This window comes from Quercus robur, chromosome 2, assembly GCF_932294415.1.
Source record: "Quercus robur chromosome 2, dhQueRobu3.1, whole genome shotgun sequence".
Classification (NCBI taxonomy): domain Eukaryota; kingdom Viridiplantae; phylum Streptophyta; class Magnoliopsida; order Fagales; family Fagaceae; genus Quercus; species Quercus robur.
Window position 1 is genome coordinate 74,235,451 of NC_065535.1, and position 13,237 is coordinate 74,248,687.

Genomic DNA, 13,237 nt, shown 5'->3' on the forward strand with positions numbered 1-13,237 from the left:
AAAAAAAAACCCTCCGTTTCTAGTGTATTATTTTAGCAAATATATAAAAAATTCTTAAAGTAATAATCTAGAGTCACAATATTTTTATAAGTCAGATGAAATGCATCAATAATGTTGTTCAAAATTCAAATAGAGAGTGAAGCAAATATCCTGAAGGGGATTAACTTTTGAAGGTAATTTTGAGAGAGAGAGAGAGAGAGAGAGCTAACAATTAATTAACCTCCCATAACAAATTACTTACTTAAAAGAGGATCAAAGATGTACAACTTAAAATAATCAAAGAAATTTTTTTTTTTTAAATATACTGTAATAATTATGTGGTCATTTTAATAAAATAACATGACTCAAATTCAACCCATGTTTTATATAACAATAAATTCAATAAACAATTTTGGTAGAAGTATACAAAACTCTCTTGTGGTTTTTTCTAAAATGTGAAACCCTCTCTAAAGTATTGAAAGTAGGGTTTGGTTTGCATCCAATGCTCTATGCACTAGAAACAAAACTTGTCCTATAAAGGCCACATGTCACTCAAGATCTTGTTTAGGAGGATTGAACAAAAATTGCATCTTCGAATGAAACACTTAATCACCTCGCGAGATATATTATTTTATGCATAATTTTTTTTTTTTTTTTTGGGAGACGATTTATGCATAAAATGTTAATTGTATAACATGTAATGGTCTTGAGATATTTTAGCGTAACAAAAAATTCTAATGTGATGTTATTTTATTTTTCACATATGCTTAATGATTTACATATAAGTAAGAGTTTCTCAAGTCTCCATATTTTCTCTCTCTCTCTCTCAACTAAATAATTTCTCATATCTATTCACACACAGCCTCTTATTATGATACAATTACACTGGATCTATTATTAAATAACCTTTTTCTTTTTATATTTCAGAAATATCCATTAAATAGGATCCATCGAGATTCAAGGCGTGTGGTTCGAGTAGTTATCCTAGCATAGTGATGGAGCTTTTTAGGTTATTTCACCCTACAAGAGAGATTAGCCTTTCGACAGATAGTGGGTCTGGAATCTCGACTTTTAGATTGAAACAAATTTAGACTTGGTCCCAGTTAAAGTCACCAGTTCGATTAGCTTTTCTGTGTGGTACCATAATATGTTATCTTTTAGGCCAACAAAAAGCTAGCACTGTAATTTGAAGAGTAAACTAAAGTGTGAAAGAAGAAAAGTTTACTTCCATATTGACCCGGGTATATTTTAAAAGAGAGAGCTTTTAGTCATTGTGATGTGTCTCACTCTCATCACTCATGATGGCACTTTCTTTTGCTAAGACAAAATAGGATATAATGGGAAAATAAATTTAAAGATTTTCATGAATTGTACCCGAAAGTAAAAAAAATCAATGTTTTAAGCTGTCTTTTACACATTTTATTATTGTTCTTACTAGATTAAAAAGAGGGTTTTTTTTTTTTTTTTTTTTTTTCCTTGGTATCAATTCCTAGACATGAACAAATTAATATCTGAGCATGTCTACAAAACATGTCGGCAACGAAGGCTCAGCTAATGTGGGACCAATTGGAAAGAGCTCATTTCATGAGAATCATGACTCATGAGTCAGGACACACTTGCAGACTCTAAAGGTTGCCTATAACTCCAGCCCAGTACAATACAAGCATCACAGGTGGGGTGAGAATCTCACCGTGAGATCCTGAATTTTGTGATTCTTGTAACATTCAGAATAATTAAAAGCTAAAGTATTCGCCATCTTTAGCAAAGGATCTCTCCTTCATACAAGTTTAGGGTTAGTTTATGGTGGAGCAAAATAACATTCATCCAACTCAATTTTTATTCTAATACAAACAATTGGATGTTAGTTTTATTGAAACCACATAATAATTTGATTTTGAGACTCAAGTGGAACCAATTCTAGGTATGCCCCAAGAATTTATTATTGTTATTTAAAACTAGTAAATACATACGGATCCTATGGGCCTTGAATCCATCATGATGTTGCTTTTGCAAGAAAAGAGCCATTAAAGCCAGAGGTCATTGGCTATTGCTGAAGAATTTCTTATATTACAATATCGACTGAGATGTCACTAGAGTATTTCCCTCCTTGCAGCAGAAGACCAGTATACATACGGAGGGCACACTCAAATACAGCAAATAACGAATAAAGACCTTGATTTCGAAGATGTCACCTCTCCATCTTGTTTCTAGATTTACTGTACCAAAAGAGGAAAGCAGACAGAAGCATACAGTGGAAATCAGGCCAACATACCTTAGGATTGTAACTGCTGTTCAGAGATATGGAAAGTATCTCTGTGTATGTCCCTCCTAGTTAAAATGTGCTGACAATTGAATATATGATGAGTTGGTATGATCCTGAAAATGTTGATTTAAGCACTTCATCCAACACCAGAGTAGGAGGAACTTTTACCACAATTATAGCTCAGAAACAGAAATTAATTCACAGTGCTGACAATAATTACTTACCCAAAATTAAATAATATGGACAAGAATCATGGGACAGCGGATGGCAGCGCTACCATGGATACAAGCTTCAATTCCAAGTTATAGAGTTGTCTCTTCCTTTACGTTACCCTGCAACCCACACTCCATTCTGATTGCTGCCAAGAGTTCAGGAGAGACATTTGGCCGAGTTCCACCCTCTTTCCCACCATCAATGATATTCTTCTTTTCAGCATGCCCAGGTATATCTCTCACCCCCCAACCCCTGTAAAGTATGACTTTGCTAGGCTCTTGAGAGACAAGAACTGCACCTGTTGCTTGCTGTGAGGGTATGAGAGAGAGAGAGAGAGAGAGAAACCATCAGCCAATCTGGTTAATCTTTATTTAAAAACAAAGAAGAGGGCCTCAGGTGTGGATACCTCCAGCTTAAAAACCACCTCCTGGACTGACGTTCCTTTTGCTCTACCTTTGACATTCACGATAGCAAGAGGATGCTTCTTGAAATGAACCATGATTGCTTTTGCAACACCAGAGACAATGTTGTTTCTCCCTAGTATCAGTACCCAAAAATGATCAAGTTGTTCAAAATACATCAGTTGCTAGCAAATAGATAGGAAACATAACCAAAAAAGTTGGGGGCGTGGGGGGCGTGGAGGGCGCCTTTGGGGGTAGGGGAGGGGGAAGAAGCAAATATGCAAAGGTCTTAAGAAGAAAATGTATAATTTCTTCACCATAAGGTATATTAGGATATTGAACATAAGTCAAAAGTTTCCAATTACTGCAAAATCTATACGAACTTTAAAACAGTTGAAAAAAGTTTCCGAATTTTTTATCACTTATTTTTTGTCTTATTAAGCAAGTAAACTTATAAATTCTGAATGCAGCTCCATTCTGTTGAACACATTTCAAATAAAAATCCAGCAGTTTATGCCATAAAGAAACAATTCCGGATGAACAAAAAACTGAAGGAGAATACAGCTAAGATGATAATTATGACCAACCAAGACCCGTATGAAGTTAGAAAAGGAAAATGTTGTAATTACTATCAATCTTAATAACAATGAGGGAAAACTGAAAGCTGTGAAAGAGAGGATTAAAAAATTACCTACTGCCAGTACGGGGCGAGTTTTCATCTTCAGGGCTTGCTTTCGTAAAAGAAGCCTCTCTTTATTGGAAAGAAGTACAGCTCTGTGAGGCATCTCTGATCCATTTTCCACTGCTATTGGAACCGGTTTCAAATCAATTTTTGCCGACTTAGCTGGTTCTATTGCATTGTTATCATAAACACAATGCTGAACTACTGCAGAAGAGCCTGTTTCTTCTGACTGAAAGTACACAAACCATACGGCATTAGCCATTAGAAGAAAAACATGAATATAAATAAACACAGAAAGGATTCTTTACATTACCATAAAATTATCAGGGCAAGGTGTAGAGAAAGCAGTTTCAACTTCACCATTCATATCCTTGCACAATTTTGCATGGGGTTCTTTACTAACTAATTCAGATGAAAATCCAGCTTCAATTTTACCAGTCCCATCCCCCTTAAATGTTGATGAGAGGCCAAGCACTTTATCTTGTTGAGTGGCTTGTGGATTGTCTATTGAAGCATCCATGCCATCATTTAAGTTCATGAGAGTTAATTGAGCTCCATGTTTGTCCTCAGCCTTAAGTATTCACACAAAGCACTATTTCAGATATCAGTTTGAAAAGATTTATTATTTTGTATAACATGTTGCATGAAACATCCTCTCACATGGGGTGGACTCCACACTGTTAACACATAATACCACCTTGTTTGGGAAGGAGGTGGTACCATATGTATTAGACACGTAGCATCCCTGTCATAGTGTATGGGTCCCACACGTACATGGGGCCCACACATTCTGAGGGAGATACTACTACATGCATATAATACATAAAATACTTTCTCATTTGAAAGAGCATCTCAAGTTACAATATATCAATAGTTAATGCATATGTGTATGCGCGTGTGCGCGGGGGGTAGGGGGAGGGCTTAATTTTGTGCTAATGTCTCTCCTGCATTAAAGTTCAGTGAGGTATCCTGGTGTTCCTCATTTCCCCTTCCAAATTGACTGTGAGCGATTGTGCCACACTGGTGGAGAAAATCTCTGCTCAGGCCAACTCTTGGGCCTCTAAGAAATCATCATTTGCAGGCAGAATACAATTTAAATTCTCTGTTTTGTTTAGCATTAAGGTGTATTGGGCTAGCATTTTCATCTTGCCCAAAAAAGAGATTAAAACTACAAAGCAGAAATTTTGTAGCTTCTTGCGGAGTGGTGGAGATAACCATCCAAAGGGGCCAAGGAAGCTGGGAGCAAGTATGTGGTCCAAAGAATGAGGGGAACTTGGGTTTAACAGAATTGATGATTAGAATCGTGCAGCTATAACCAAGCATATAAAGGTCAGCCTTGGTTCGATGGCAAGTTCCTTCCAACAAAAGTGACAGGTGGCGGGTTCAAGTTTAAGAATTAACCTCTCCAATAAATTAGGAGCAAAGCTGCCTAACATGACATCTCCCAGGCCCCACAAAAGTGGAGCTTTGTGCACTGGGTACAACTTTTTAGCTATATATTGAAGCACATCTGGAATTTGTTTGCAAGGGCAGGATCAATTTGGGTAGCTTGGGTCAAGGAAAATCTCCTAAGAGAAAGAAGCTTCTGGTTGATCAAAGTCTCATAGGTATCTTCATGGAGATGGAGGAAAATGCTCAAGTTTAGAGAGGTGGTTAAGCCTCTTCTGAAATTTATAATTGGTGAAGGAAGGTCTATCTTTTTATGGCTAGACCATTAGCATCCAGATGGGGTCCTCCATACCCAGTATAGTTCTAGGGTGATATATGATGCAGCTAGTAAGTTAGATGCAAAGGTTTCTAGTGTGCTGGAGAGAAAAGGGGGGGGGGGGGGGGGGGGTGGTGGTGAGAGAGAGAAGGGGAAGGGATTTGGTGTTGGAAAATCCTTGTACATTTGATGCTCTGGTTGCCATCCAAAGTAAGTTGCCTTTAATTGAATTTGGTGACTATGACAAACCTGTCTGGCTCCCTTCCAACTCTGGTACGTTTACTAATGCTAGAGCTTAAAATGTTATTAGACAAACTCCCAGATGCAGCATGGACTAAACTTGTATGGATCTTAATGGCAGTCCCCAGACATGCTTTCTTTTTGTGGTTAGCCTCCAAAAACAGGTTGGCCACAAGGGATATGCTAAAATGGGGTTATCCGGGTGATACAACATGTGTCCTTTGTCGAAATTGTCTTGGAAGCCGTTATCATCTGTTCTTCAGTTGCCCTTTCACTGATAGAATTTGGGCTCACATCATGAGATTATGTTTGATTTTTAATCCTGTAACCAGTTGGAATGAGATAGTAGATTGGGGTTTGAAAAACTGGAAGGGTAAGAGTTTGAGGGCAGTTTTGTGTAAATTAGCTTGGGGAGCTGCTCTTTACCATCTATGGGTCCAAAGAAACAACTATATTCAGGGAGGCCATCTCAAAACAGAGGAAAGTTTATTACAGGGCATTGAATTGGAAGTTAGACTTCGTGTTGCTGGCGGAGCTCATTTTAAGAATTCTATCTTGAACAAGGCCCTTTGCTGTTCTTGGGGGGTTTCTGAATCGAGTCTTCTCTATAAGATCAAGTGGTATTGATACTTGGTGTATTTCCTAGTTGAAATGTGGTTTTATTGAAAGTTCTCACTTGCTCATCAAAAAAAGATGCCTCAAAAGGTTTTGAATGCAACTATATCAATTCGAATGGTAAACACACATGTTGGATTTTTATTTTGAAAATGAGAACCCCATATATGCATATAGACCTAGAAATACAAACAAAATATATAAACCACATTGTTTTAGCACATAGCTTCTGAATCCAAGATCAATACCTTACCTCTACATTATTCTCTTCATAGCAAGCAGGAATTACCGAGTGAGAGAGAGGACTGGAATTATGTTCCACATGTGATCTCAAGCATTCAGTTGCCTGCATATTGTTCATATCCTCTTTCACCTAATTTAACTCAAACTGTAAACTTCACCACAAATTTATAGCTTTACTTGGGTGAAAGAACATAGAATGAACAGATATATAAGATGGCTCACCAATTTATAATTCAATGCATCAGCTGGCAGAACATTGTTTGCCTCCTTGTCTTTATCCTGAATCAAGAAAATAACACATAATTTTCCTCAATATGATTGGGTAAATCAGCATAAAATAACAAAGCAAAAATTATCGGTGAAAAAAATAATACAATGAAACACAGGCAAAAGATAACTTACCAACTGAAGTTTCAAGTCATCTATGTTTTTGGTAAGGCTCAAAACATGGAGTTTCAGAGACTGCATGACAAAGCAGGAAAAAAGAACGCTGAAGTAAATATCAAGGTAAAATATTAGCTGATATAAATTAAAAAAGCCAGCAGTCTCCCCATTGATAAACCATCCTGGACAGGTTCAAGGTCCATATCATAATGTATTTATGCCTGCAACTAAGTCCCTTAACTTAACAGGTTCCATGTGGAACACAATTCCAACCAAATCAATCAATTCTAACCATATCTTTATAGGGCTTGCCTTGTACCTTTGATGCTTTAACGGGGATAGATCACTTGGTCATCAATTCAATCTCCTTTTTTTTTTTTGCGTGCAAGTATGGAAGGTGCTTTTTCTATTATTATTTTAAGTTCAAGAAGAGAGTGAGAATTAACCACCCGCTTGTTAGGTGGGATGGTACCTCCCCAAACCTTAGAGATTGGGAGTTCCCCAGGGGGGGAATGGGTTCTAGCAGTAGAGTAGGATTACTAACTATTATCAAAAGAAGAGAGTGAGAATTAAAACTAGTTGACATGTGTGTGTGTGTGTGTGTGTTGTTGGGGGGGGGGGGGGGGGGGGGGTGGGGGAAGGGGTTCAAGTAGTAGTGTAGGATTACTAACTATTATCAAAAGAAGAGAGTGATAATTAAAACTAGTTGACATGTATGTGTGTGCACAGATAGACAAGCTAATTTACCTTGCGGCGTTGTGCCTCTAAAGAGCGTTTCAATGCTTCTCTTTTATTTAGGAGTGTCTGAGGCCTTAGGCTAGCAGGCCGTGTATAATTCTTCCCACGATACACAACGATTGCATAACCCTTGCTCACTCTCTCAACCGCCACTAATATTCCACCACTTTCTGCCTCTAATGTCCGTGCTTCTTCGTGAACAGCTTCAATGCTTCTGGTTTTAGATATTATCTTCACAAGTTCCCTGTACTTCCAGTGAAGATGCATGTTTTCAACTGTTCCATCAAAAACCCCTCGCCTACCTGAATATGGAAAGACAATATGCTCATTAGTGCCCACTTCTGTGTGACATTTTTATCAGTCTTCAACTGCCATTCTGTTTACTCTTAAGAGAGGAAAAAAATGCATGCCCACTGTGCCAGGTTCAGAGTTCAAAAAATGTATGCTAGATGGAAAAACTCACCCATTAGTAGGAAAGGCTTCATTCTCAAGGCAACCTTCCTTAGCATATATCTTTCTTCTTTAGTTATACCTTCTTTATCTATTTCAGGTTGTTGGGGGATCTCTTCTTTCTCAAGCTCTGCTAGAAGTTTCTCAGCCCTTGCTTTCTTTTCTAGTGCCTATTCATGAGAAAGATGCTGAGTGCAAGATAAAAAACAATTTGACAAGAAATTAGCCACAGCACCTTAGTAAATCATACCATCGACAATTTGATGCTAGTTCTTTTGACAGCTGCCTCAGTGGACCTTAGCTTTCTTTGTTTGAAAAGGAGACCCCTTTCCACATTATTGCCCCCATCAGGTTCACTTTCAGAACTACACTCTGCAGTATCAAGTTTAGGCTCCTGTACAGTTGTCACTGATGTACTACATCTTGTCCTTTCTTTCTCTCCATGAATTCCATATTTCCTCCGCTCTTCTATTGCAGAAGAAACTGCAGGTGGCAGAAAATCTTTCCCTCGATATAGGGCAAAAAATTCTGAATCCCGGGAAAGTAATATTCCTCCAGTCAGCCGCTGCAACATTTTTTAATTATTATTTAAAAGATGTCTGAATTTTTTTATAAGTAAGGAATTTATTAAAAGCATAAAAAGGTGCAACCCAAGTACATGGAAAGTATACAATAGGAATAGGTACACCATCAATTATGCACAAAAATTACAACGATAGAGCATCTCAATGAAATTTGAAAATGAATTTAGGCCTAAAGCTGTCATCCTCTCAAATGAGGATTTGAGGAATGAAAGTTTCAGGTCCACAACTGATTTTTCACACCCTTCAAAGCACTTGACATTTCTCTCTCTCCAAATGAACCACGTGAGCCAATGAGGGATTGCCTTTCAGAGTTCAATATACCTCCAGATAAAGTTGTTGCAAAGAATAAAAGTTCCCTAAAAAAATTTCAAATGACTAGCTTAAATATCATCTTTACATAAAAATGGAAATACATATCTGTTTTATTATTTTTAAATAATAAATAAAAGTCAAATTCCCCACCATTTAATTCTTCATCAGTTAGGAACAGATAATATAAGAGAGAGAGAGAGAGAGAAGTTAGCAGATATTAGAAACATAGTTGTTCAATTATTTGTGCTTTGTTAAGATTATTTGGGTGCACAGGCATTGAGAAGAGTCAGAAATCTAGGAATTGCAAAACATAGAACCTTCTACATCCGCAAAGTACAATCAACAAAACAACCAAGCCTTAGTCCCAACATTTTGGGGCCAACTATGGATCCTCAAATGGACTAGTCAAAGTTGGTCACATGAACTCTTTTCCACCATTCTGTTTTATTACCTTTACTAATATTTTTTCTTTCTTTTGTCTTCCTCTTCATTTTTTCATTCCCTCGAGTTGAATAAATTGATTCTTTATCAAGTTTCATTAATCTCACTCCTTTGTACATGACCAAACCATCTTAAGAGACTCTTCCCCATCTTTTCCTCAATAAAGGTCACCCCTATCTTTAAGGGGATTTCCTCATTTCAAATCCTATCTTCTCTTGTATTTCCACTTATCCATCTTAACATTCTCATTTCAACTATATTCATTTTACAAACATGTCCTCTTAACATCCCAACATTCATCACCTTAGAGCATGGCTAGTCTAATAGAAATCTTGATCAAGTTTTTCATTTAACTCACCTATCCCTTTTTTGGGGCTGAGGAAGTAAAGCCCTACTTATAATTACCACCAAAAAAAAATCCACCTCGACCGTAAACTGCAAATCTATTGTACTTTCACCTGTTAACCTTAGTGATCAAGGACACAAAGGTAGGGGGGATTTATGTAAAGTGCTTCACCCATTTAAATATATGTAGAAACACAGAAAATTTATGACAAATTTTATCTTTTAGAGTGGCCAGATAAAACATGCTCACATTACTCATCTACCAACAGTTTTCTTGCAGTCTTAAAAGTAGGGAATTACATCCCCTTATCCCTTCACATGAAAGAACTATGAATCTATGCATCATGAATATATTTCAGTTTAGAGGGAAAAAGATCATGCATCAAACATAATTGAGGTGGTAGGAACTTAAAAATACATAAATGTTCTAAATTATTGTCACATTATTACTAACCTTCAGCTCTTCAGCCATCATTTCACTATTAGTGTTCTGTACCCCTCTCTTAACAGCAATTTTGGCAATCTCACATTTCTCCCAGAGCTTGACAATGGAAGAAGCCAATCCTTGAAGATTCCTATTTCTGCCTGTTTAAAGGTATAAAGCAAGTAAATTTGGGTTGACCAGATTGTAACAGTTGTGTATCAAAAGCCATACTCACCTAATGCAAAATGGCATGGCAAGGGTCGACCAAGTCTTTTTAATGTAGTCATTTCATCATTTGTTAATACAGACTTCACACCATAGGGAAGAAGGCGGAAAGGCTTCCGGTATCCAGGAACAATGGCAGGCAGAAGATCAGCATCAACAGGGAGAGGGTCATAACCCCACCAATCAGTAAATCGTGGGCCCAACCCCTCTAATAAGCGATCTGCTTCTTCTGCAAGCTCTGCCTCGCCTGGCAATTGAAATCGTACTCTGTTTGGCATACCAACACCTTGGATTAATTTTGGTTGAGATATTTCTTTGCTTGGACTTGTTGCAGCAGCTTTTACACCAATTATGCTGGATGAGCAGCTCTCCGTTTCATTTTGTTCACCATCATCAATGTGTGGATCCAGTATATCATCAATCATGGTGTCATTTGTCAAAATTTTATCAGACAAAAAGTAAGGGTACTTATAATTGGCCCCCCTATACAAGACAATCTTACTTCCAGACCTCCAAACAACCAGACCTCCAGTTTTCCTCTGAAAATGTTTGAACAAAATTAAAATTAGAAAGCTATACAAGATGGATAATTATACATAAATTCCGAACCTCATCCTCTAACGACTAATTGTGGATATCAGGAATCTAAGTTAAGTGATTATCACAAATCAAGCTCAGTAAGGCACACTATAAAATTTTTTAATGACCAAAACAAAACCTCAACCACTATCAGAGAAAAGACATTCAAATAGGTAAACCAAAGCATTACCTAAGGTTTGCAATTTGAGATAGTGCTAAAAGTGTGGTCAAGGTTAGGCATGTTTGTAAAAATTTGAAAAAATTTATTGACTGGGTTTCACAGAATCTGTTTAATGACAAATAAAATCAAGCAAAATTAACAGGAAAGCCCAAGGCTTTCTGGGAAGAAAAATATCTAGCAACATAACTCCAAAGGGTCGGTCTAGTGGTTTCCAATGACTCATGAAATCCATGAGGTCTTGAGTTGAAAACTCCTAACAAGCATCTTGGGGCCGACCCCAAATGATCCTCTTCATAATTACCAGGTGTGTGCAGAACAGGGGCAACATACACCAGGGGAAATAGTCAAGTGCTTGAAAAGCTTGTGGGTTGTGCACGTAAGGAATATAAGATTAAATTTATCATGATTGCCAATCACAGGTAAGTTTTTGAAGCAAAGTTATAGAACTTAGCAGGGATGAAGGAATATAAAGATCATTCCTTGGCTTTTAGGTTTGTCCTTGTCATGCTCACGTTCCTGAATACCAAACAACCTTAACATCCAATACAATGAGAGTGCCATTATAATTACTCACAAAGGTACTCCCGCCACAGGTGCACAAGGCTCCTGCATAATACGACGTTTGGAAGAAACTGATTCTCAAATCAAATTCAGAACACATCAAATGGTCAGAAAACACTTACCATTGCAACCAAGGTTTAATCTTTAAATTCTTAAGAGAAGTACCTATACATAATACAACTCTACCCCACTCTCATTTCCTTTCCACTTACAATCTCCAATTTCCACTAACACACTACTTCACGAATTCGATTGTAATTCAAGCATTATAACAACACAAACATTAATAACTACACATAAACTATCCAATACAGCACATTGCTCAATTTACAATTGAAAAGCAACAGAATTGGGAAAGCTTTAAGCTAACCTCCAATAATTCATGAGTCCTCTTCATGTTCATCCTACACAGATCCTCGCACTCGATTTTCACGACCTCATAGCGCCTCCACCGCTCATGAATACCATTAACAATCCCTTCAGTAATCCCCGCCTTCCCTACTTTTAGCTTCTTCCTCGTCTCAATCCCAAGCCTCCTCAGCCTCCTCAGCTCCGCCTCGCTCAAGCTCAGCTCCGCCAATGTCGGAGCTTTCTTCTCCTCTATCTTCTCCTTCTTATGCATCACCTTCTGCTTAATCACCTCGCGCCTCAGCTGGTGGTATTTGGTTATGGCGGAACCCGTGCCCGGAACCGGAACCGGGTTCTCGGGAGTGGACCAGCTCGAATCGAGAGTGTGCCCGACCCGGTGTTTGGGTAATTGGTGGGGCAGAGGGATGAAGATTTCTCCGGCATTTGGGCTCGGCTTCGGGTTCGGGTTTTGGGGGTCTTCGGCGAATCCGAGAGAGCGGAGCTTGTGGGCAATGCGTTGGATAGCGGAATTTGGGAGGGTATGGGTATCTGAGGTGGAGGTCCGAATGAGGAAACGGGTTTTGGGGAGTGGTGGCTGTGAGGGGAAGAAGGTGAAGGGGAAGGGTGATTGGTCAGTGACAGTGAGGGGGTTTGAAGGGAGTGAGGAAGGGTGAATGTGAATGTGTGTTAAAGGAAGCAACATGAAGAATACGGATAGATATGATAATTAGAATCAGAGAGAGAGAGAGAGAGAGAGAGAGAGAGAGGGAGTAGTGTAGAGGATGAAGATGAGGAGGGCCAAAATGGCAAAATAACCATAAATCCTAAGTATATAGTTAGTAGGAGGTAATGTCCAAAACAACAATGCAAAAAAATTGGGGATTTTTTAGAAAATAACCTTGAAACCGAAACTATTTCATTAGTTAGGAAACGTTTGAAACTAATTTGGAATATAGCAACTCGAGTTCAGTATCCACGATTTCCTGGGTTTATTAGTTTATTATTGCTAGAAATCGAGTTAAAAGAACTCGACTTCTAAGGCTGGAAAACGAGTCCAAAGGACTCGGTTTTAAAGCATGGAAACCGAGTCCCTTGCACTCGGTTTCAAAGCCTGGAAACCGAGTCCATTGGACTCGATTTCCAGCCTTAGAAGTCGAGTTTAACGAACTCGTTTTTCAGGCTTAGGAACCGAGTCCTTTGGACTCGATTTCCTTTTATAAACCAACATCAGTTCCATCAAACAGCAACACTCCCATCCCACAGCAGCTTTCACGTGGGCATCACAGTTCCCCCACAGCAGCTTCAGTCCCCAGCCCTCCATGTG

At 38.3% G+C, this 13,237-nt stretch overlaps 1 protein-coding gene across 5 annotated transcripts; it reads right to left on the bottom strand.

Moving 5' to 3' along the window:
- Positions 1–1,885: 1,885 nt before the first annotated feature.
- On the bottom strand, positions 1,886–12,706 carry LOC126714990 (CRM-domain containing factor CFM2, chloroplastic). Of its 5 annotated transcripts, none has more exons than XR_007651728.1 (14): positions 11,936–12,706; positions 10,255–10,783; positions 10,050–10,180; positions 8,164–8,478; positions 7,927–8,083; positions 7,473–7,765; positions 6,744–6,803; positions 6,564–6,620; positions 6,352–6,444; positions 3,852–4,109; positions 3,548–3,767; positions 2,862–2,992; positions 2,467–2,763; positions 1,886–2,355 (listed from the first exon to the last, which is right to left on the bottom strand). XR_007651728.1 is itself a non-coding variant. In XM_050415415.1 (13 exons), the coding sequence occupies exons 1-13, from the start codon at positions 12,614–12,616 to the stop codon at positions 2,545–2,547; spliced, it is 3,171 nt and encodes a 1,056-aa protein (XP_050271372.1). In that variant the 5' UTR covers positions 12,617–12,706; the 3' UTR covers positions 2,466–2,544. The 5 variants fall into 5 exon arrangements, 1 of the variants encoding a protein (XP_050271372.1); XR_007651727.1 differs by having other exon boundaries at positions 1,886–2,195; positions 6,352–6,471; XR_007651726.1 differs by having other exon boundaries at positions 1,886–2,321; positions 6,352–6,471.
- Positions 12,707–13,237: the final 531 nt, after the last annotated feature.